At 37.3% G+C, this 24698-nt stretch overlaps 1 protein-coding gene across 2 annotated transcripts in view; it reads left to right on the top strand.

Moving 5' to 3' along the window:
* The first annotated feature begins 1651 nt into the window (after nt 1-1651).
* The window catches only part of FCHO2 (FCH and mu domain containing endocytic adaptor 2), a 120216-nt gene continuing 97169 nt past the window's right edge, over nt 1652-24698 (top strand). Inside the window, exons 1-2 of one of the 2 annotated variants that reach the window (XM_042988199.1) lie at nt 1652-1814; nt 18188-18279. In XM_042988199.1, coding sequence (XP_042844133.1) covers nt 1782-1814; nt 18188-18279 — 125 coding nt within the window. In that variant the 5' untranslated portion in view covers nt 1652-1781. Of the gene's footprint in view, nt 1815-10657; nt 10747-18187; nt 18280-24698 lie in introns of those variants that run through there. The other variant, XM_042988189.1, reaches the window with a different exon arrangement.

Below are 24698 nucleotides of genomic sequence, written 5' to 3' on the forward strand. Positions count from 1 at the left end.
ATTTATTTTTGAGAGAGAGAGAGAGAGAGAAAGCATGAAGGGGGGAGGGACAGAGAGAGAGGGAGACCCAGAATTTGAAGCAGACTCCAGGCTCCGAGCTGTCAGCACAGAGCCCCTCACAGGGCTCAAACTCACAACCGTGAGATCATGACCTGAGCCAAAATCAGACGGTCAACCGACTGAGCCACAGGGATCCCCCTCATGGTTATTTTAAAGCAAATCCTAGATGTGTTATCATTACATCCTATATATTTCTAAAAGATATTCTTAAAAAAGATACCATCAAAATACCATTATCCAATTATTTCCAATTCAACAAATACTTTACAGGTTCACCCAGGTGCAAGGCGCTATGTGATTTTTGCTTTTTTATTTTTTTGTTATTTTTTTTTTTATTTGAGAGAGAGAGTGCAAGTCGGGGAATAGGGCAGAGGGAGAGAGAGAGAGAAAGAGAGAGAGAGCGCGAGCACGAGGCGGGGCGGGAGAGGAGGGGAGGGAGAGGGAAAATTCCAAGCGGGGTCCACACTCAGCACTAAGCCTGAAGTGGGTCTCTGTCCCACCAGCCTGGGATCATGACCTGAGCCGAACTCAACAGTCTGACACTCAAGCAACTGAGCCATCCTGGCACCGTGGTTTTTGCTTTTGAGGTTGAAAAAACACTGTTGTAGTGTTCATTATGTTTCAATCGCAAGATCTGAGGAGGTGTAATATATGTATATAGTTAAAACTACACTAAATCTATTAGTGGGGTTTGGCTTCAAGAACTGTAGACTTTGCATCTAGCTGACCTGGTGACATTGAACTTGAGGCCTCTCCAGAGGATTTCATTTTTTCCCCTAACCTCTGGAAAGCAAGGTGTGGGAAAGGGATTTAGTTTATGTTATGCCAGGACGTGTTTAAACTTGTTTCTTTTTCCAAAATGTACAAGTTGCTAAGAGAACTAGGGGCTTAAATGAACAAGTCCTGGAAGAGACTTTTTTCTTTAACTGCCTGGATCAGGGAAATTCCTTCCTTCGGGGCCACGTTCCTGCTGTCACCCGGACTGGCTGGTTTGCTCCTGGCGTGCTAGAGGTCAGCGGTTTGGGCAGGGGACTTGGTGCTTGGGTCTCCCGCAGCTCCAGCGACTCTCAGGCGACACTGGGCGTCTCCTCCTTTTCCGGCCTCGGAAGGTTTTGTTTTGGTTCTTAGTTCCTTGTTAAGGAAAGGCACCCTGTTGACCAAAGGTTTCCCTGTCTCCTCCCGGTGGCTAGACGCCAAGTTTCTCCCATCCCAGCTCGACCAGACTTGGGTCCCTTCAAGATCCTCGAAGGCCGGGGAAGCAAGTCTTGAGAAGAGGAAAAGAGCAGGCAGCCAGGCTGTCGTACCCAATGCCATTGGCCAGCTCATTTCTTCGCTCCGTTCCTGGGCCAGTACCTATTGTACCGCAAAGGGTGCGGGCAGTCTCCCAGGTGACTCCTCAAGAACCCGGTTCTCCACCATTCCCAAGAGAATACTCAATTTGGCCCAGCCCGCGCTCGCGCGGGATAAAAAGGAAGGTGACCAAATCCCAGGAATGGGACGCGGGGCGCATGCGCAACCAAGGCGGTGGCATTCAAGAGCTCGCCCGCGACGGCAGCCGCTAGGTGGCGCATGCGCCCTGGAGGGTGCGGGCCGGTCTCCGGGAAGAAGGCGGCGGCGGCGGCGGCGGCGGCGGGGAAAGGCGGGGGCGCCGTGGGGGCCGGGCCCGTGTTTACACAGCGGCGGGCGGACGCGGACGCGGAACCCGGCGCGGTGGCGGCAGGATGGTCATGGCGCATTTCGTCGAGAATTTTTGGGTAAGAGAGGGAGGTTGGAAATAGTGTGCGTTTTGGGGTGTGAGGCTTTTTCTGCGCCTGACGTCGGCCTGTGTGCGCTCCGGGCGGCGGCTGCGGCGGCGGCGGTGGTGGCGGCGGTGGCGGCTAAGGCTTCGCGGGAAGGGCTAGCGTCCTCGTACCGCCGCCGGCTGGGTCCCGCCTGGATGAAGCCAGGCGGGCGACGGGCCGCCGGACGCCGGGTCTCACAGGCTCCCAGCGCTTGCGGGGGCGAGGACTGTCAGCGCGGCCCCTCAACCCACGGTGGGGGCGCCAAGGGGCCGCTCGCCGCCCGCTCTGGGACAAAGCGCCGGATGGGGCGGGAGACGGGACCCAGCCCCGCCGGAGGCTCTGGGCGCCGGGCGCGCCCCGCCGCTCGGACGCGGACGCCGGGCCCGTGGCGCGGCCGCCTCCCGCTGCGCGCTGCCGGCGAGCGCCAGCCCGAGCCAGGCGGTGGGGGGTGCTCGCTTCCTTCCCGCACCGCAGCCCCCATCTTAGCCCTTTTGCCCCCCACCATTTCCATGCGAAATCCTTTGCGGGCTTGGCCTGGATCAGCACTTCCTCTCGGCCTCGCAGCTCGGCTCTTTGGTCTGCGCCCAGGACTTTGCCTCTGGGCCTGTTCACAAAGCGTATAAAAGTTGAATTTAACGTAACTGAATTCCTTGGGCTTAAGTGCACGAAAGACTTCCCCTTGTGCCCTGTGCTCTTTCCCCTTCCTCATTCTTTCCACACCCCTCCTCTTAACTCAGTGTTATTAGGTGGTTCTTTGAGAATGACTTCCCCGGCTCCGTGTGGAGTGTTTTTCTGCAGTTATTGTTTGTTGTAATGGGAAGTGCAGTTCGGCCGTGTACAGGAAAGTAACATGTTTACTCAGGTATCTTGGGTGAATTTCATTTTATGTCCTAACGTTTGCAAATACTACAGTTCCATTTTAGTTAAAATTTGTGAGTATCTAAAGGAATAATCTTTCAGTGACTAGGAGGTGTGTCTTAAATTCTTATTTTTAAGTGTCTCACATAGACTTAGTAATCAAATCAGTTCAGAGTTATTTGTTTTGAATATTTCTTGTTTTCTGCAAGTGATGTAAACACTAGACAGGGTTTTCTTTAAAAAAAAAAGCATTAAGTTACAATGCACATACTATATATACAGTGCACTCATTTAAGTGTACAATTCAGGGGTTTTCATATGTCCAGTTACATCACCATCAGTTTAGAACAATTTCATCACCTGAGAAAGAATCCCTGTATCCATTAGCAGTCATTACCTCTTTCCCCCCTAACTTAGCCCTAGGCAACTTATTAATCTATAAATTTCTACCTCTGTAGATGTGTCTCTTTTGGACATGTTATATAAATGGGATCATATGTGTTGTTCTGTGTGACTGGCTTCTTTCCTAAGCATGTTTCCAAAGTTCATCCATGGTATAGCATGTATCAGCACTTAATTCGACTTTATGGCCACACGTTCCATTGTATGTATATACCACATTTTATCTGTTCATCAGTGATGGACGTTTGGTTGTTTCCACTTTTTTTTTTTTGCTATTTTGAATAATACTGCTATTTTTTGGTACAAGTTTTTGTGTGGAAATAGGTCTTTATTTCTTTTGGGAATAGAATTGCTGGGTCATATTGTTACTCTTTAACATTTTGAGGAATTGCCAACCTGTTCTCCAAAGTGGGTGCACGTTTTACAGTCCCAGTGTCTGATGTTCCAGTTTTTCTACATGCTGGGGAATGCTGTCTTTTTTTTATTATAGTGGATGGGTGTGAAGTAGTATCTCATTGTGGTTTTGATTTCCAATTCTCTGGTGGCTAATAATGTTGAACATCTATTCATGTGCTTATTTATATATTTTATTTGGAGGAGTATTCGTTGACTCACCGCCCGTTTTTAGATTCGGTTATTTGTGTTTTTATCATTGAGTTGTAAGAGTTCTTTTTATATTGTGGTCTTTTATCAGAGAGATGATTTTGTTAATCTTTTCTATTTTGTGGGCTGTCTTCATTTTCTTGAAGGTGCCTGTTTTAAACATGTATTTATTTGTTTTTAAAAATTATTTTTAATTGAAGTATAGTTGACATATTAGTTTCAGGTGTACAGTATTTGATAATTACATGTATTATGAAATGCTCACCAGTGTAAGTGCTCTTACTGTCTTACAGTGTTGCAGTATTATTGATAGATTTCCTGAGGTGTATTTTTCATCCTCTGTGACTTACTCTTTAACTGTAAGTTTGTACCTCTTAATCATCTATTTCACCTATCTCCCACCCCCCTCTTTTCTGGCTACCACCAGTTTTTCCTCTGGATTTACCAGTGTTTTCTGTTTCTTTTTGTTCAGTTGTTTTTAGATTCCACATATAAGTGAAATCATATGGTATTTGTGTTTGTCTGACTTGTTTCACTTAGCATAATGTACCTTAGATCCATCCATATCACAAATGGCAAGATTTCATTCTTTTTTAATGGCTGAGTAATAGTCCATTGTGTATACATACCACATTTTCTTTATTCATCTATGGATGGACACTTGGGTTCCTTCCATATCTTGGCTATTATAAATCATGCTGGAGTACACATAGGAGTTCATATATCTTTTTGAATTCATGTTTTCATTTTCTCAGGTATGCACCCAGAGGTGGAATTACTGGATTGTATGGTATTTGTTTTTTTCATTTTTTGACGAATAGTGTTTCCACAGTGGCTGCACACAAATACACATTCCCACCAACAGTATGCGACTGTTCCTTTTTCTCCATGTCCTTGCCAACACTTTTTGTGTCTTGTGTTTTTGATAATCGCCGTTCCATCTGGTGTGAGGTAGCTTGATACTACCCTTTGAAGCATTGAAGTTTTTAATTTTGATGAAGTCCAGCTTAATTTATTCGTAATCATTTATGCTTTTATTGTTTTATTTAAGAAGTTTTTCCTAACCCACAGTCACAAAGAGTGTATACACGAATGTTTTCTTCTATGAGTTTTATAGTTTTAGCTCTTACATTTAGGCCTGTGATCCATTTGAGGTCAGTTTTTGTGTGTGGTGTCAGAAGGAGGTTCAGCTTCATTCTTTTGCCTGTGGATATCTAGTCCCAGTGCCATTTGTTGAAAGGCTCTTCTCTTTTAGTTAAATAGTCGTGGCTCCCTTGTCAAAAATCAGTTGACCATAGGAGTATGGGTTTATTTCTTGACTTTCACTTGTATTCCATTGTCCATCCTTATACTAGTTCTACACTGTTTTGATTATTATAGCTTTGCAGCAAGTTTAGAATCAAGAAGTGAGAGTCTTCCAGCTTTGGTCTTTATCAAGATTTTTCTGCCTATTCTGGGTCCTTTGCGTTTTTTCATGAATTTTAGGTTTAGCCTATCAATTTAATTAATTAGTTATTTAATTTTAGTTGATATGTATAACCTGTCAATTTTAGACTTTAGGTTTTACAGTGGCAATTTATAAAACTGTTGTGAGGATCATTTAAAATTGGACATTCTTGAATGTTTTGCATGGTTTTTGATAGGTGAATGTGTTCTTGAAGCTTGCTGACTTAATTCCAAATTGTTCATTAAGATTTAAAAAAAAAATTATAGTTTGCTGCAAATTGTACATTAACATTTTAAAGTTATTTTTTGTTTCTGTTAATTGAGCTTTGAACATAGCCTTGTCTGATGTTTTTGGCTATTAAGAATAATGCTTTCTGTGAACATTCTTTGTATTGGTTTTTGGGTGCCCCTGTTTGTCCCTCGTAAGGAAGGGACAGGAATAAATTTGGATATATGAAATTTAGACAGAATTCCTAGTTTAATTTATGGTTTTGTCTTTGCCTTCACTTGCACTGTTGAATACAAATAGTAAAAAACGATTGCATTTTATTTTACTTTCAAGCCTGGAATTGGGGCTGAAAGCTCTAAACTGGAACTTTAAAAAGCTCCAAAGGAGGACTAAATGAACTGGGCAAGACTAGGAACAGGAACTAAATCACTTCTGAGAATTTGATAGTTGTCTAAGACAACTCAAAAATGTACATATTTTAGGACCATTTATAATTTCTTAAAATAGAGAAATTGTAATATTAATTTCACTTTTCTCCCCTAGTATTTAAAGTGGCACTGTCAGAATAAATGAAACTTGTCAAAGTGAGGTAATGGGAAACTCTGAATTTTTAAGTTTCTAATCAAACAACCTATAAATTATTGTTTTCCCTGCAAAGAAAAAGACAAACCTTTTTGTTGTGGCATTTGTTAGAGGAAAGGTTGAATCATTCAAACTATTTTCAAGCCCTTTCGAAAGCAGCACATCCTGCCTTTTTCTTTAAAGTGTAGTTTTTCTTAACTAAAACTGTATCCTACATTACGGATTACTTAATTTTTTACTTTGAAGAGAAAATGTATTTAAAAGTTCCTACAGAACAGGTGTTTTGTTGCTGATTAGTCATTTTTTGCCACGAAGTATAGTGCCTTTGATAATCAAGTTGAAAATGTTTTTCTTTTCCATTAAAATTGGATAACAAAATTAGTTTTGATAGCAGAAATCCACACCATTGCCTTAATATATAAAAACAGTTGTTAACCCTTCAAAAGATAATGTCAATTTAAAGAGTTATTGCAAATATTACAGTGAGGAAGTGTTTATGTACACTGCTTTTTCAGAGTAAGAGTAAAATTTATAATACTTTCGAGATAGTCTATGTCACCATTGATTGCTCTATAGTAATTAAAATGGCTTTATATTTTTATATAAACCCAGATTATTTAATTCAGGATTTAAATTTTTATTTTTTTTTTTTAAATTCCAGTATAATTAGCATACAGTGTTTTTTAGTTTCAGGTGTACAGTGTAGTGATTCAACAGTTCTCTACAGGGGTTCCGGGGTGGCTCAGTCCATTAAACATCCAACTTCAGCTCAGGTCATGATCTCACAGGTTGTGAGTTTGAGCCCTGAATTGGGTTCTGGGTTGACAGCTTAGAGCCTAGAACCTGCTTTAGATTCTCTGTCTCCGTCTCTCTGTCCATACCCCTCTCATGCTCTGTCTTTGTCTCTCTCTCTCTCAAAAATAAATAAACATTAAAAAATAATTTTAAAAAACGAGTCCTATACATTACTCAGTACTCATCATGGTAACCGTACTCTTTAATCCCCTTCACCTGTTTCACCCATCCTTCCACCTGCCTCTCCTGTGGTAACCATCAGTTCGTTTTCTGTAATTACGGGTCTGTTTTTGGCCTGTCTCTTTTTTTGTTTTGTTTCTTGAATTCCACGTATGAGTGAAATCATATGGTACTTGTCTTTCTCTGAGTTATTTCATTTAGCATTATACTCCCTAGCTCTATCCATGTTGTTGCAAGTGGCAAGATTTCATTCTTTTTTATGGCTGAGTAATATTCCTGTGTGTGTGTGTGTGTGTGTGTGTGTGTGTGTGTGTGTGTGTGTGTGTGTATGCTACTCTTCTTTGTCTACTCATCTATATAGATGGACCTTTGGGTTCTTTCCATATTTTGGCTATTGTAAATATTGCTGCGGGGCTCAGGTGGTTAAGTGTCCAACTCTTGATTTAGGCTCAGGTCATGGTTTCATGGTTCATGAGCTTGAGCCTCACCTCAGGCTCTGTGTTGACAGCTTGGAGCCTGCTTGGGATTGTCTCTGTCCCTCTCTCTCTGCCTCTGTCCTGCTCCTGCATGCGTGCACATGTGCTCTCTCTCTCAAAATAAGTAAACTTAAAAATATAATGCTGTAATAAGCATAGGGGTGCATGCGTCTTTTTGAGTTAGGTTTTTTATATTCTTTGAGTTAATACCCAGTAGTGGAATTACTGGATTATATGGTAATCCTAATTTTAACTTTTTGAGGAATCTCCATAGTGTTTTCCATAGTGGCTCCACCAGGTTGCATTCCCATCAATAGTGCCTGAGTGTTCCTCATTCTCCACATCTTTGTCAACACTTCTTGTTTCTTATGTTTTTGATTTTAGCATTCTGACTGGTATAAGATATCTCATTGTGGTTCTGATTTGCATTTCTCTAATGATGAGTGATGTTGAGCATTTTTTTTTTTACGTGTCTGTGGCCATCTGTATGTCTACTGGAGAAATGTCTGTTCATGTCTTCTCATTTTTTAATTGATTGTTTGTTTTTTGGTAGTGAGTTGTATAAGTTTTTTGTATATTTTGGGTACTAACCCCCTGAAATTTTTTTTTAAGGATGGATTTCATTAGTGATAATTATTTAAGGGGAAAAATTAAACAAAACCTGATTTAAATCTTTATAAACCTCATTTTGCGTAACATTCCTAATTTCTGTAAAATATGAAGCATTCTCCCAAAGACGTCAAGTATCCTGTAGCATATATCACATTGTAATGAACTAACGTTTTTAGTTAGGTGACCCTTTGCAAAGATTATTTCCAGTCAGCACATCAAGAATGAAATAATTATCTTGGGTGTTTTTATCTTGAAGTATTTCTTGTCCTTATTTCTTTCATTATTTAACCAGTACAGAAGTCTCATTCCGTTTATCTCTTGATTTCCCTGGTATTGTCATGCTTTACTTTTAAATAAAATTGGAGTGCTTAATTATACATCCAAAATTTGATCTGTCATTACATGGATAAACTAGAAGGATTAAAATGTTTTTTAAAAACCTGGAATTGCTATTCATAGGACTTTGGAATGCAAAACGTTATATTTTTGCTTGATTATTTAAATTTAGTATCCTAGATGAGAGACTACCAACTATACATGTGCCCACACACGTATTTTGGTGGGTTATATCCATATGCAAATTTAAGCATATATGTTTTTGAAAATTAGTTGAGGTGATTGTAGAAACCCAGAATAAAGACTTTGTTTTTATTACTTGAAATTTCCACATACTGTAATTTGTGATATCTCCTTGGGATATGATTCCATTTGGTGATATACTGAAATTTAAGAAGTGTATGTGTATGCATATTTATGTATAGATTAGTTAACAGATTTGCAAAATTTACATGGTTCAGTAAATTTTCAAAAGATACCAAAAGGAATACAGTATAAAATTTCTTTTTTCCCAGCCAGCAAGATCTCCACAAAGGCAGTCACTGTTAACCAATTTCTTCTGTTGCTTTCCAGAGATGATCTCTGTATATACACAAGCAAATTACATACACTAAGTTAAAATGTGTTATTGTATAATTGTTAGCCAGTTAGCCATGCCCAAATTGTTTTCAGCTGCAACAAGCTATGAAAATGTAAAATACAGATTCATCTAACTTGGTTTAAGTAGACCTGACAGGTAGACATTATAAAATCATAGTATTATAGATGACATTAAATTTTATTGTGAGGCACTTAGAATTTTAGGGGGTGCACTGGTGGTCTGTATTTTTGCCTTAATTGTTGGAGAAATTTGAAAGTGAGAAATTTACTGATTTAGTCTGTATAAGTTCCATTCAGGGGAAAGATTTTAGAACATTGACATGGAAAGGATAAACTTTTGCTGTCTGGATTCTTTTCTAACACTGCACACTAAATCCTAAATGCTCTAATCCTTTCAGAACTACTTGTTTAGGTGAAAGCATGGGAGAACAGGTATGTTTTTTTTATCATCATGCATATTTGGTTAGCATAAACCCCGTGGAAGTAGTTTTTGAGTTCTTTTTCTTGAGATTATCCATCCTAGTTTCACAATTCTAAAACATTTAACAGAAGCACCCTAAAAAATCCGTATAGGAATATGGTGCCATGGAGACTTAAAGGGAATAAAAGTTTGGTTTTCACTTTAGTGTGGAAAAATGAAAGAATACTAGAGTTGGAAGAATGTTAGTAGCAGTTTGGTCACCAGATAAGCATAAATTGGTCAGATGGGGGGGGGGGGGGCATACAAAAACAGTACAACAGCAACTGAGGCCTAAAATGGTATCTATTGGTAAAGTCGCTAAAGAATATTGCTGGGATAGCCAGATTGAGAGGATTAAATTGAGAAATGATTAGTGAACTGTGTGTTGAAGTTGAGGCATACAAGTCCATCAGTTCTGTCAGGCACATGCTCCTTGATAGAACTGCAGAAGTAAAAGTTATGAAAGATATGACAAGCATATTTGCTTGACTTCAGGGAAAAGATAGGAAGGTACAGTATATGTAAAGCAAATTGGTGATGCTGGATCTTAAAACTACTAAGTGTTAATTTTTATTTGGTTGAAACAAGAACCAGTGAAGATAGTTTTCCTTTTTAATTATATGACCATTATTATGGGATAGGTAGGACACAGAATACAGAAGAAAATTAAAATTATGTATCACTGTTCCCTGTACCCTTTAAGATTTTCTTTCCAAATACAACATTCATTGGGTGCCTGGGTGGCTCAGTCGGTTGAGTTTCAGACTTCATTTGGCTCAGGTCATGATCTCCCAGCTCATGAGTTTGAGCCTCACATCGAGCTCACTGCTGTTAGCACAGAGCCCACTTCAGATCTTCTGTTCCCCACCCCCCGCCGCCCACCCCTTCCTTGCTTGCACTGTCTCAAAAATAAATCTAAAAAATATATATATATACACATATATATGTGTATATATATATATATACACACATATATATGTATATACATATACATATATTCATTCACAATAGGTTCTGCTGTATTGTTCTGTAGCTTGGTGTTTTCAAATGAAAACAAGTATCAAGTATTTTTCTCATACGATTAAGTATTCTTTGAAAATACTTTGCGGTGACTTTCATAGGTTTTCATGGAATGCATAGGTAATTTTTAAAACTATTCCCACTTTGAATATTTAAGTTATTTTTCAGTTTTTTTTTCATTTATGAATTATGAGGACTGAAGATTTAACAACATGAGCGAGAGATGTCATTTTAAGAATGCCTTCGAATGCACAGATTGAAGAGTTTTTGAGAAACCTGAAATTGTTTTATTTTTTCATGTTGAGGGTAATTAAAATTACATTCTTTAAAGAATATTACAGAGAATTTGAAAATTCTAAAAAAATTATCTCACAACTGTTTGCTTTTGTTATTTTTGTTGAATCCCTATAATATCTATTAGATGGCTTTAAGGATTTAACTAACTGGAAAAGGTGAATTATAATTGAAAAGTTTAGGGAGTATCTGAGGAGTTAGAAAATAATTTTTTTTAATATAATAAGATTTATTTCCTTCAGCCAACCAACAGATGTGTTTGAGTGACTTTTGTACCTGCCTGCTCTGACTGCTGAGCAGTGCTCATTTTACATCTTTAATCACTGTTTTCTGCTTTAAAAACATCTTGCCAGTAGTTCTGTAGAATAGTTCTGATGATCATGTGTGAAAATTTCAATGTATAAATAGAAGGTTGACTAAAAGAGTTTGTAACTTGTGGTTAAATGTGCTATTTACTTATAGAAAAACTGCTTACATAAGAGCTAGTGCAAAAGGAAAATGTAGAGTGGTAGGAAGTGATGATATTTATTTATTACTTTTGAAGCGGTTTGAGGTTGAGAGGAAGGTCAGGCCTGTTATTTGCTATTCACATGATAGCACCTCCTGACCCTTTCATCCCCTTCCAATTTTTTTTTTTTTTTAATAAAAAGGAACTAGGTAAAATCGGCTTTTTAATCAATAGCCTGATTATACACTATACACTATCTTCTACCTGTTTTTTTTTTTCAAAAAAATTTTTTTTAACATTTATTTATTTTTGAGAGATAGAGAGAGGCAGAGCATGAGCAGGGGAGAGGGAGAGAGAGAGAGATACAGAATCCGAAGCAGGCTCCAGGCTCTGAGCTGTTTGTTAGCACAGAGCCCGATGCGAGGCTCAAACTCAAGAACTTCGAGACCATGACCTGAGCTGAAGTCGGATGCTCAACTGACTGAGCCACTCAGGCACCCCATCTTCTGCCTGTTTTCCAGATCTTGGAGTCATCAAAAGTGAGAGATAATCCAGTTTTTTTGTTTTTAGTTTTTAATTTACTGTTGCTCTTAAAAGGTCTTTGAAGGAGAAGTTTCAAACCATTAGCTAAAATCTATAGGACTTATATAGCTTTGTACTTTTCCACTATTGCTGTTCATGGATCTTAAAAACCCAGGTACATTAACAGTTCTATTTTTTCTTCAAGTGGAAAGATGTTAGATTGTATTTCATATCTCCTTAAAAAAATTTTAAAGTATAAAGTGATGTTATAAAGTCAACCAGAAAAAGATGTCTTTGAGTTTCCAAAGTAGGTTTGATGACGTATTCAGACTTTCTAACTTGAAATTTCAAGTATGTCTCACTTGTAGATTCTAAAATAGACTAGAAAAAAACCTAAATATTTCCAGTGACTTGGTGACCTTAAGTGCAAAACTATGCATAATGTGATCTCATTTTCATGTTAAAAAGTAACATGGGGCCCCTGGGTGGCTCAGTCAGTTAAGCATCTGATTCTTGATTTCTGCTCAGGTTGTGATTTCATGGTTCATGAGATCAAGCCCCATGTCAGGGTCTGCTAGGGATTCTGTCTGTCTTTCTCTCTCCCCCCCCCCCCCCATACTCTTTCTCTCTTTCTCTCAAAATAAATAAACTTAAAAAAAAAGTAACATGTTACTATATGTATGGGAAAAGGAATCTGGACTGATAAACTGTTAACTGTAGTCAGAGTGGTAAGAAGAGACAATAGGTTCTGAGAAATTTGTGGTTTTTGTTTTCTTTTTTGTTTTTTTAAGTTAACTTATTTTGAGAGAGAAAGAAAGAAAGAGAGCATGAGTTGGGGAGGGGCAGAGAGAGAGAGGAAGAGAGAGAATCCAAACAGGCTCCACACTGTAAGTGCAGATCCCAGTATGCGGCTCAAACCCACTGTGAGATCATGACCTGAGCCAAAATCAAGAGTTGGTCACTCAACCCACTGAGCCACCCAGGCACCCCAGAAGTTTGTGTTTTCTTTCTCTTTTCTTTCTTTCTTTCTTTTTTTTTTTTTTAATGTTTATTTATTTATTTTTGAGAGAGAGAGAGAGAGAGAGAGAGAGGAAGACAGAGCATGAGCAGGGGAGGGGCAGACAAAGAGGGAGACACAATCTCAGGCAGGCTCCAGGCCCCAGCTGTCAGTACAGAGCCTGACGTGGGGCTCAAACCCAGGAACTGTGATATCATGCCGTGAGCCGAAGTTAAGAGTCTGAAGCTAAACCGATTGAGCCACCTAGGTTCCCCAGAAGTTTGTGGTTTCTTAAAGGACTTGTATGACTCTGGACTAAACATCTTCAAAGGGTAATAAAACTTTTTTCCTTTTTCTTCATGTTAAGAATTAATTCAAAGGTTTTTAACACTTGTTTATACCAGATTATAACAAGATTTTGTTTGCCCCAGGGCACAGTCATTAGACTTTTATGAATGTGCCACCTCTTTGTAAAGTGCATTGAGACCAGCAGATTAAAAAAGATCCTATCTTAGCATAAATATTCAAAAGAATTGTCTTCCTTGTACCAGTAATAGTGTTAATAGTTGCTTTTGTCACTTAATACTGAAAATTTCTCTGCAAGAATTTGATTGAAATGGATAAAAATATTTGCCTAAGCTTTTTGATAGCTTTATTGTGATATATTTTATTTACTGTATAGTTCACTTATTTAAAGTGTACAGTTCAGTGCTTTTTGACATGTAGTCCTCATCACAGTCAATTTTAAACCGTTTTCATTACATCACAAAGAAAACCTGTACCTCTTTTCACCTCCTACTTCACAACCTCCCCTTCCCAACAACTCACTAAATCTACTTTCTATCTCAGCAGATTTGCTTATTCTAGACATTTCATATAAATGGAGTCATACAATTTATGGTCTCGTGTCTGATTTCTTTAAGATGATTATAGTATTCATAAAGTCACATGCATCATTGTTTGTTTCTTTTATTGCTGAATTATATTCCGTTGTATGGATATACCTTATTTTGTCTTTTTATTCACTGGTTGCTGGGCATTTAAGTTGTTCCTTACATTAGGTTATTTTGGGCTGTCATGGTAATTGTGTCTTGCTTTTTTCCATTGACAGTGTATCTGTCCGTTTTAAGAATTTTAAAAATCTGCAATTTTTTTTTTACTGTAGTCTTTTAAAAAATACTGTATTTTATTGTAGGATATACTGTCATCTACTTAACCAGTTTTATATCTTTTAAGTTTTATTCATTTTGCCAGAGAGAGAGAGAGAGAGTGAGCATGCACGAGTGAGGAGAGGCAGAGAGAGAGGGAGAGAGACAATCCCAAGCAGGCTCTATGCTGTCAGCACAGAGCCTGATGCGGGGCTTGATCTTGTGAACTGTGAGATCATGACCTGAGCCAAAGTCGAGAGTCGGACTCTTAGCTGACTGGGCCACCCAGGTGCCCCTACGTAACCAGTAATATTAATGGATGTCTTTGAGTTTTTTCCATTTTTCACTATTATAAATAGTACTTCAGTAAATATTCTTCCACATGTATCTTTGTGTGTGTGTGTTTCTGTAGTATAGATTTCTAAAAGTGGGATTGCTGAATCAAAGGGCATGAATATTTACAGTTTTAGTAAAATATTGAAGATAAGAAGACATCTTTAGACATAATTCTATTTGATAATAAAAGTCTTTTGTCAAATTATTTGTACATTCATGTATTTGTAGTCAAGGAAAAGCCAGTTCTGCTTGCTTGAGTTAACAGATTTTGTTAAGAAAAAAAATTTTGTGTTGAAAATGAGAAGAACATATCCACTTCAAGGTCTAAGGTGATAAAATGGATATGCAGTTCAAAAATACTTCTTATTTTACTTTTCTTTGAATTAGAGCCATCTACTAAAAACGTTGGTGACTAATATAAAATTACAGAACCTGTGTGGAGGTACTTCTGGTTAAAAAAAATTGGGGTGATCTTAAATGGTGGCAGAATTACAATGAGTTACAATTATCTTTTTCAAGAGTGGTCTCTCCCCGTTTCACCAGAATTTTCAGTGTTTTGTGCAGGTGAAGACACTGAAGCCAAATGGGCCTAGACCTCAGCTCCAGGGTTCTTGTCTTCTGCTGTATTTTTTGACATATAAATGTCTATGTATTTAGTATTTATTTAGTCATCTGTTATCAAAGCTGTAAAGTAAGTTTTTGGCAAGGGACAATACAATTTGGGTTCTTTGTCAGACACTTTGAAATTTTTTTTTTTTTTTTTTTTTAGAAAAAAGGTGTATTTGTATTTAAGTGTGTGTGTGGAGTGAGAGAGATCACCCTACACACTAGCGCCATTTGAAGTAGTAAAATTTTTGCTTAGTTTGTGCTAAAGTTCATGAGTAATAAATATTTGTGTTAATAGGTTTGTGAAATTGTTAATGAATAGTGCCTGGAGTTAGACTCATGTTTTCTGACCTCAGTAAATGAAAAATCTGAAAATAAGAAGAAATGACAAATGGATTTGTAATCATGTGTTTATGCATATTCATTATATGTGAATATATGTTTATATTTAGTTGTTAGTGCATTTTGAGGCAGGGTTCTTCTGTATCACATCCTTATTAGAATGAATTTTCCTTGTCTTTCCAAGTGAAGACCTGAGGGATGGAGTAGTTAGTACTGTTTCTTAAGGTATATTATTGATACTGTATTTATATTGTATTGTATATTAAATAGATTAATATTCATAATTTCCTCTATTAGGATTTTTAACTAGTAGGCTATTTGGATATCTGAAGTTCCCAAAAAAGAGCTTACTCTTTAAAGGACTTTTTGATTCAAACCCAAATTTCCAAATGTAATTTAACCTTTACTTGATTCCTAAATGTTTATAATACTATAACAGTGAGGGGTGCCTGGGTGGCGTAGTCAGTTAAACATCCTTGGTGAAGTGACTTCTAGTTAAGTGACTCTTGGTTTTGGCTCAGGTCGTGGTCTCACAGTTCGTGGGTTTGAGCCCTGTGTCAGGCTGTGCGCTGGGATTCTGTCTCGCTTTCTCTCTGCCACTCTCTTACCTTTCTCTCTCTCAAAAATAAATAAATAAACATAAAAAAATACTGTCACAGTGAGGCAAAACGCTCAGGATCTTGTTGCCCCAGTTACTAGATGGTGTCCAGTTTCTTATCTCTTTTAAAAAAAAGTTGTTTTTTTTTTTTTTTCACTTGTAATCCTGGTAGAGTATTTCTTTGTTTATTTATTTATTTTTAATATATGAAGTTTATTGTCAAATTGGTTTCCATACAACACGCGGTGCTCATCCCAAAAGATGCCCTCTTCAATACCCATCAGCTACCCTCTCCTCCCTCCCACCTCCCAACCCTCAGTTTGTTCTCAGTTTTTAAGAGTCTCTTATGCTTTGGCTCTCTCCCAACTGGTAGAGTATTTCTAATAGTCTGTGTGTCTGTTTGAATAGCCTTTTACTCCTAATTCACTTCCAATTTGAATATGATAATGAATATGCGTAACACATACTGGGAACCCAGGTAACCTGACTTGTTAGATTTATATGCAAATGAGAAGTAGTAGATGTCTATTGAGAACTTTGGGGCATGAGAGCTTCAGACTTTTGATTTTATGGTTTTAGAATTTAAGTTTCATTTGTTTTTAGAGTTCATGACTATATTTTGGAAGTTGGTGGATAGGTAATTATATGTAATTTATGCATTCAAGTAATCAAATGAATCCCTTTGAGGATTCAGGTCCTTCATTATTTTGTCTGTAATTGTACTTACTAATCTGCATGATGATGTTATTTTTGCTTGCCATAAACTAGGGATAATGGTTATGTCAGAGAATATTCTTCTTTTGGTTAGAATAAATTTGCATGAAAAACCCATGGAAAGTAAAAAGCCAAAGTTAGATAATAACTTTTTTTCTTTATGTTAAACATAAAAAATTATAGAAACCAAATGGGTATCTTTGGATTCATTAAAGACGATGGTTTTATGTTATATTCTTACTTGTGTAAAGAAATTGATGTTCAAAATGTTGAGTATATTGTTTTTTATTTTTTTATAATTAATTTTTTTAATGTTTGTTTTTGAGAGAGAGAGACAGAGTGCAAGTGGGAGAAGGGCAGAAAGAGAGGGAGACAGTATCTGAAGCGGGTTCCAGGCTTCAAGCTGTCAGCACAGAGCCCGACCTGGGGCTCGAACTCACAAACCATATCATGACTTGAGCCAAAGTTGGACGCCTAACCGACTGAGCCACCCAGGCGTCCTGAGTGTATTGTTTATATTATCTCATTATAAATAGGACATTTTATTGTATATGTGGCAAAATAATTACTTTCTGTATTAGTTTACAAGTTTGGTAGGGATCATTTCAGTATAACAGGAATTCCAGTTTCCTGTTTTCAGTGAGCTGTAAAAAAATTAGGTTTCATATTGTGTAATTCTTGCTTACTGTATTGCTTTCTATTTCCAACAAATATAGTCAGTTCTTTATTATTTTATTTTCACTGGAGCAAAATAAAAACTAATTGTAAAGAGAGTTGTTGAGCTAAGTTTATTGAGTCTTTTGTTTCATCTATAAAATTGGTATTTCTAATGTTTTCTTTGCTGTGACTTGCTAATTTAGCATTTATTGGATTAAATGGCAGTAAAGGTTTTCTAGGATTGTGTAGTGGTCTGGTTCTGCTAATTCCCCATTAGTAGAGGACTAGCCAATGAGTGTTACTACTCTTTTATTAAAATTTTAAAATTTCTCGCCTCTCAAGTTGTTTAAGTTTACTGAAAGATTTATGTTAGTGATTATAAAGTATTTTGTGGTATTGAATGGTTATGTGGTTAGTAATAGGCTATCTTGACCCAGAAGTCAAGTTTAGTTATTTATTTTTTAATTTTTAATTTTTAAAATTTATTCATTTTAGGGAGAGAGAGAGATTGTGAGCAGGGGACAGGGGCAGAGGGATAGAGAGAGGGAGAGAGAATCTCTGCACTCAGCACGGAGCCTAACCCGGCGCTCCATCCCACCTGAGCTGACATCGAGTCAGGCACTCAACCAACTAGGCCACCAAGGTGTCCCAGGATTTAGTTGTTTTAAAACAGGGACTCTTTGTTACATAATCAGGAATCCCTTAGTGCATATTAAGGGAATTGAAATGGGATTTGGTGATGTATTTAAAAAGATACATGGTTATCTTTTCTAAATTAGGCTGCATGTTATTTCTTAAAATTTCAGACTTAATTTCCTTTAATATACTTTTTTGAGTGATTATACAATGTGTGCATGTGTGTTTAATGTGTGTATATGTATAATAAATTGTAAACTTTATTAAAGTGTAGAGTTTTCCTTTGATATAATTTGAAGTCATACAAGGAGCGGCAATGGTTCATTTAAGGAGAAATAGTTCACCTGACCATTAGCATTGCATATTAGTTAATGGAGGGTTATTCGTAAGTCGTTTTGGTCATTTTGATCTTTTTTGTTTGTTAAACTAAAAATCTTTTTTGATTTCAGGGGGAAAAAAATAGTGGCTTTGATGTCCTTTACCATAATATGAAACATGGACAGATATCAACGAAAGAACTAGCAGATTTTGTGAGAGAAAGGTATGTATTTTTTTAGTAAGTCATTTAACAATTCATCATCAAATTAAATTTTAGAATAGAGATGGGAAAATTTTAGTTAGATTTGCATTAAAATAATCAAGTACACTTTTATAGTTATATTCTAAAGTAGTAGTTACCTGGCATCTACATGCTGAGGGCTAAATAGTGGCTCCAAATAATATTGCTACACTCCTGGTTTGCAAATCACTGCTTGAATATATATACCTGTTTTTCGTTGAAAGAGCTAGTAGCAAGGTGGTACAATAGAAAAATTGAGAAATTTTGTGGGATAAAATATTATCATTTCTTTAAACAAATATGTCATTAAACATACTAAAATAAATTGAAAAATTTTCTGAATTTGTAGTTTAATTATGTATTATTATAACTTTTAAAACATTCGTTTGTTTATTTAGATTTTAAGTAGGCTCCATGACCGACATGGGACTTGAACTCATAACACTGAGAGATCAACAGTCCCATGCTCTACTTACTGAGCCAGCCAGGTGCTCCTGTAATTTTATTTTAAAAAAATATAAGTATATATTTTTCCATTCTGTAAATTTGTAAAATGTGATTTTCTTTAAGACTCTTAGAATATAATAGTTTAAAAACTGTTACAATCAATGTATTTTGGTTTGAATAAAGCTATTTTGTGGCTAGGCCCAGTTTGTGATTTTTATACGAGCACGTGTTTTTGTTTTTTATTTTTTTATTTGAGAGAGAGAGAGTGCAAGCAGGGAGAGGGTCAGAGGGAGAGAGAGAATCTTAAGCAGGCTCCGTGCTTAGTATAGAGTCTGACATGGGTCTCAATCCCATGGGCCTGGGATCGTGACCTGCGCCGAAATCAATAGTCCGACGCTCAAGTGACAGAGCGACTCCAGCGCCCCTATATGAGCACATTTAAAATCTTTATCTTAGTAATATGGGGCTATTTTGCCATTATTTATTCATTTGTTTGTTTGTTTTTAAAGCTTTTATTTTTTAAGTAATCTCTACACCCAACATGGAGCTTGACCACACAACCCTGAGATCAAGAGTCACATGCTCCACCCACTGAGCCAGCCAGGTGCCCCAATATTTTGCCTTTTGATATAATACTCCATTCATTGGGGTTTCTGGCTGGCTCAGTGGATGGAGCATGTGACTCTCAGTCTCGGGGTTGTGCATTCAACCCCCACATTGGGTATAGAGGTTACTTAAAAAAATAAACAAACAATACTCCATTCATTTCTTCTTTCAGTAATACATATTCCATGTTTGCTGTGTGCCAGGCACTTGTCTGGATTCTGAGAATATAGGGGTAAAGACATAGCTTTTGCTGTCATAGAGTTTACCAACTGATAGGAATTGGGGAACAAACTATTTTATGTAAGACCAGTCCTCTTCTGGCTTTCACTTCTCTTTTGGAGGTAAGAGAGAATCTAGAAGCTCTAAGTGCTATGGATAAAACTGTCCTTCACTAGCTTCTGCAACATCACTGGCAGGAGTAAAGAAGAGGCCTCAGAATACTGCATCTCCTGGCATGTCCTCTGGCCTTCCTTTTCCCCCAACATTTGCATCACTACTATAACTACTTTGAGACATTCAGGGCAGTTGTCATCAGGCCTTTTAGCCTATTTATGTCAGTTACCGTAAGATGTCCAGAATCTACCATTTCTTGTCCAGAATCTAATCCCTTTATGATTCTTTGGGCAGTGAGACAACCAACCCTTCTTTCCACTAGTTCCCTACTTTAATGTTTTCTTCATAGCACTTAAAACCATGAGGTGTGTGATATTTTACTTATTTATTTGTCTCTCCCCTCTGGAATATAAATCCCACAAGGCACAAGGGCAGGGGTTTGGTTTTGTTTTGTTTTTTGTTTTTGCTTATTACTCCATCTCTTGAGCTTGGGAGAGTGCTTGGGTCTTAGTAGGCCCTAAGTAAGGATTTTTTGACAGAATAAATCTCTGACTTTACTGCCCTGATCCAAGCTGTCATTGTTGCCTGAACTGCAACAGTAGCTCCTCTTTTTTTTTTTTTTTTTCCTCTTCTTTAAGTTTATTTATTTATTTTGAGAGGGAGCATGAGCAGGGGAAGAGCAGAGACAGAGAATCCCAAGCAGGCTTATGCCGTCAGTACAGAGCCCAACGCAGGGCTCAATCTCACAAACTGTTGAGACCATGACCTGAGCCGAAATCAAGACTTGGGCGCTTAACTGACTGAGCCACCCAGGCGCCCCAACAACAGCTCCTCTTTGATCTGTCTACATTCGTTCTTATTCCCCTGCAACTTATTCTTTGTACTGTAATTGGAGTGCTTTTTCTAAACTGCAATGAGGTTTGTTACCTTTCTGGTTTGAGTCATTTAGAAATCTTCCCATTACTCTTAAGGTAAGTCTGCCAACATCTTGGTCTGATCCCAAGCTACCTTTCAAGCTTTAGTTCATGCCAGAATCCTTATTCTTTCCTTTCCAGAGACATTGGCCATTTATTGAAAGACATCTTCCAGTCCAGGCTTTGTACATGCTTATTCCTGTTTTTGCCTAATTAACACCTGTTCTTTAGAGCTGAGCAGTGTGGTCACTTCTCCAGAGATGCTTTTCCTCATTTCCCTGACTAGGTCAGAAATACCAATTATAGTATTTCTCAACATCATATATCTCTTTGCAGTATCTATAACATTTTATAATGATTCATTTTTTAATTTGTCTCTGTTTCCCTGTAAAGGGAAAAGTATGTAGTATTCTTCTTTACCCTGGTGCCTTGTACAGAGCCTGGCATAATTAGATACTCATATTTCTTGAAGGAGTGAACGAGAAAGGAAGGAAGAAAAGATAGACACATAAACATAAACTGTGCACTATGGATTTTGCATACATTAGTTACCTCCTTTCACTATCAAAAGTTTCACTTCCATTTTAGAGATAAGAAAATCGGGGCCCAGAAAGTTTGATTTCCTAAGTCAATCATTCAGTTTCTCTCCTCCCCTCAGTCCCTCCTCCCTACTGGTTTGCTCCCTTCTTCCCTCTTGTATTCCTCTTTGCTCCTTTCTTCCTTTCCTGTCTTCCTCCCTTACTACCCTCGTCCTTCCTCTCTTCTTTCCAACAGCTTTATTGGAGTATAATTGACATACAGTATGCTGCATATTTGAAGTGTATAGTTTGATAAATTTTGACATATACACATACTCATGAAACCCATCACCACAACCAAGGTAGTGAACATATTCATCATCTCCTTTGTAATTCCTTGCCCCTGTCTCTCCCCCTCATTGCTAAACACCCACTCATTTGCTTCTGACATTTAGGTTAGTTTGCCATTTCTAGAATTTTATATGAATGTAATCATACAGGGTATAGTCTGTTATCCAGTACTTTCACTCAGTATAATTATGTTGAGATTGATCCATGTAGTTGCATTCATACCTTGCTACTGTTGAGTAGTACTCCATTTATAGATATCACAATTTATCCATTCATCTGTCAAAGGAAGTTGTACCTATCTTTTGAACTTTGTATTAATTATATCAGTTTAATCATATAGTAGTTATTTTGTCTTCTGTCAGTCAGCATGTTTATGAGATTAATTTGTATTTAGTTTAATTCATTTGCAATGCCATGTAGTATTAAATATGCCAAGATGTATCTACTACCATTGACAGAAATTTGGGATGTTTCCAGTTCTTTTTGCTATTACAAGTGATATTGCTTTGAATATTCTGGCACATGTGTCTTGGTATACATATACATGTATTTATATTAAGTATATACTCTGGAATAGAATTGCCAGGTGATAGAGTAATGTGTATGTTTAACTGTAATAGGTAATGCCAAAGAATTTTCCCAGGTGGTTGTACTAGTTTACAACAACAGCAGCCTTGTTTCAGAGTTCTAGTCCTTCCATGTCCTCATCACCACCTGGTATTGCCAGTCTTTTAATTTGAATCATTGGATAAGTAGTGGTACAGGTATCTCCCACTTTTCAGAAGCTTGTGTTATGCCAATTGGCTTTTATGAAAGACGTACGTTAGTACCTGTTTTTGCTAACCCAAGAGAAATTCGAAGAGGATTTTTGCTGTTACAAAAAATGGCAATATGCGAACATAGCGTCCGGTGTTTGTTTTGCAGTGAGTCCTTCCTTCCATAAGGAAGCAGTGTGCACAGTGAGGGTGGCACTGCCAAGCTCCTTTCCCAGGACCTTTACTCAGCATCTCAGCATCAAGCTGCCATAGTGTTGAACTGTGTCTTTGAGCATCTGTACTTTATTTCAATTTATTTTGTGCATCTGTTAGCAAGATGTGTCCTACAGTATCAGAAAAGCCTAAGAGAGGTTATTTTGGGGGTCTGGGAAAGCTCAAAATAATTTCCATATAAATTAATGGTAATTGTTTCTTTGCTTTATGCCTTTTGGCTTATGAAACGTTTCCTCAGAAGGCTTTACTTTTGGATAGTGAGGGATACCTGTATCTTACTGTGGTTTTAAAATGCATTTCCCTGATGAATAATAAGCTTGACATCCTCTCATATGTTCATTGGTCATTTGCATTTTCTTTTATGAAGTCCCTGTTCATGACTTGTATATTTTTTTAGTTTTTTCCCCCTTTTAAAAAATAAATTGAAGGAATTTTTATATATTTTGGGGGGATGCAGTTTGTTGGTAAGGTGTTACAAATTTATTTATAAATGCCCTTGATTTTTATATATTGATTTTGTGTCTAGTAACCTGGTTGTTCTTGCTTATTCTGATAATTTATCTGTAGATTGTTTTGGATTTTCTATGTGTACAGTCATCTTGTACAAATGACAGTTTTACATCTCTCTTTCCAATCCTTATACTTTTTTTTATTTTTCTTGACTTCTCATACTGGCTAATACTTTAGGTATAATGCTGAATAGAAATGGAAATGTCAGGTGTCCTTGTCTTATTATTCCCAGTCTCACATTTCACTCTTAAATATGATATATTTATTCTGTTTTTTTCTCTACTGTTAATCAGATTATAGGAATTTCCTTGTTTATATTGTTTTGTAAGGTTTTTCTTTCTTTTTTTTTTTTTTTTTAATTCTGCATGGATGTTGAATTTGGTCAGATACTTTTCCTGTATCCATTGATGCGGTATGTTTTTCTTTCTTTCTTTCTTTCTTTCTTTCTTTCTTTCTTTCTTTCTTTCTTTCCCTCACTTGTTAAAATCTGAATTACATTGAATTTTTTTTTAAGATTTTATTTTATTTGTAAATTTTTATTTATTTATTTTCTAGAGAGACAGAGATAGGGCGAGTAGGGGAGGTGCAGAGAGAGAGGGAGACAGAGAATCCTAAGCAGGCTCTGTGCTGCCAGTGTAGAGCTTTGCACAGGTCTTGAATTCACAAAATTGTGAGATTGTGACCTGAGCCAAAACCAAGAGTCAGACGTTCAACCAATTGAACTACCCAGACATCCCTATTTTATTTTTTTAAAGTAATCTCTACACCCAGCATGGCACTCGAACTCACAACCCCAACATCAAGAGTTGCATGCTCTCCTGACCGAGCCACCCAGGCGCCCCACATTGAATTTTGAATGTTAGACTAACTTTTCATTCCTCATATAAACTCAACTAGGTGGAGTTGTATTATCATTTTTATATATTGGTGGTTCAGTTTGCTATTTTATTTAGGATTTTATCATCTGTATTTGTGATTGAATTTGGCCTGAAAAATTCCCTTTATCTAACTATCTTTCTTAGGTTTTGGTATCAAGATTTGTTGGCCTTATAAAATGAGTTGGGGAGTATACATCTTTTTTTTTTTTTCTGAAAAAAATATGTGGCAGATTATGGTTTCTTCTTTATGTGTTTCATTAACTTTGCTGGTAGACCCACTGGGACTTGAAATCACCTTTATAGGAAGGTTTCAATTACATATGTAATTTCTTGAATAGTTACAGGACTCTTTGGATATTCTAGTTCTTCTGTGAGTTTGATAAGTTATATTTTTAAGGAATTTTTTTCATTTATGCTTTGAAATTTATAGGCAAAAACTTATTCTTTTTTTTTTTTTAATGTTTATTTACTTTTGAGAGAAAGAGAGAGAGACAGAGGTATGAGCAGGGGAGGGGCAGAGAGAGAGGGAGACACAGAATCCAAAGCAGGCTCTAGGCTCTGAGCTGTCAGCACAGAGCCTGATGTGGGGCTGGAACTCATAAACTGCAAGATCATGACCTGAGTTGATGTTGGACACTTAACTGACTGAGCCACCCAGGTGCCCCAAAACCTTATTCTTAATATCCTTTTATGAACTGTTTTATTTTTGTTTTTTAAAAAAATGCTTATTTATTTTGAGAAAGAGCATGAGCAAGGGATGGACAGAGAGAGAGGGAGAGGGAGAATCCCAAACAGGTTCCATGCTTTCATCACAGAGCCTGCTGTGAGGCTTGATCTCATGAACTGCGAGATCAT

The sequence above is a fragment of the Panthera tigris genome, chromosome A1 (assembly GCF_018350195.1).
Source record: "Panthera tigris isolate Pti1 chromosome A1, P.tigris_Pti1_mat1.1, whole genome shotgun sequence".
Classification (NCBI taxonomy): domain Eukaryota; kingdom Metazoa; phylum Chordata; class Mammalia; order Carnivora; family Felidae; genus Panthera; species Panthera tigris.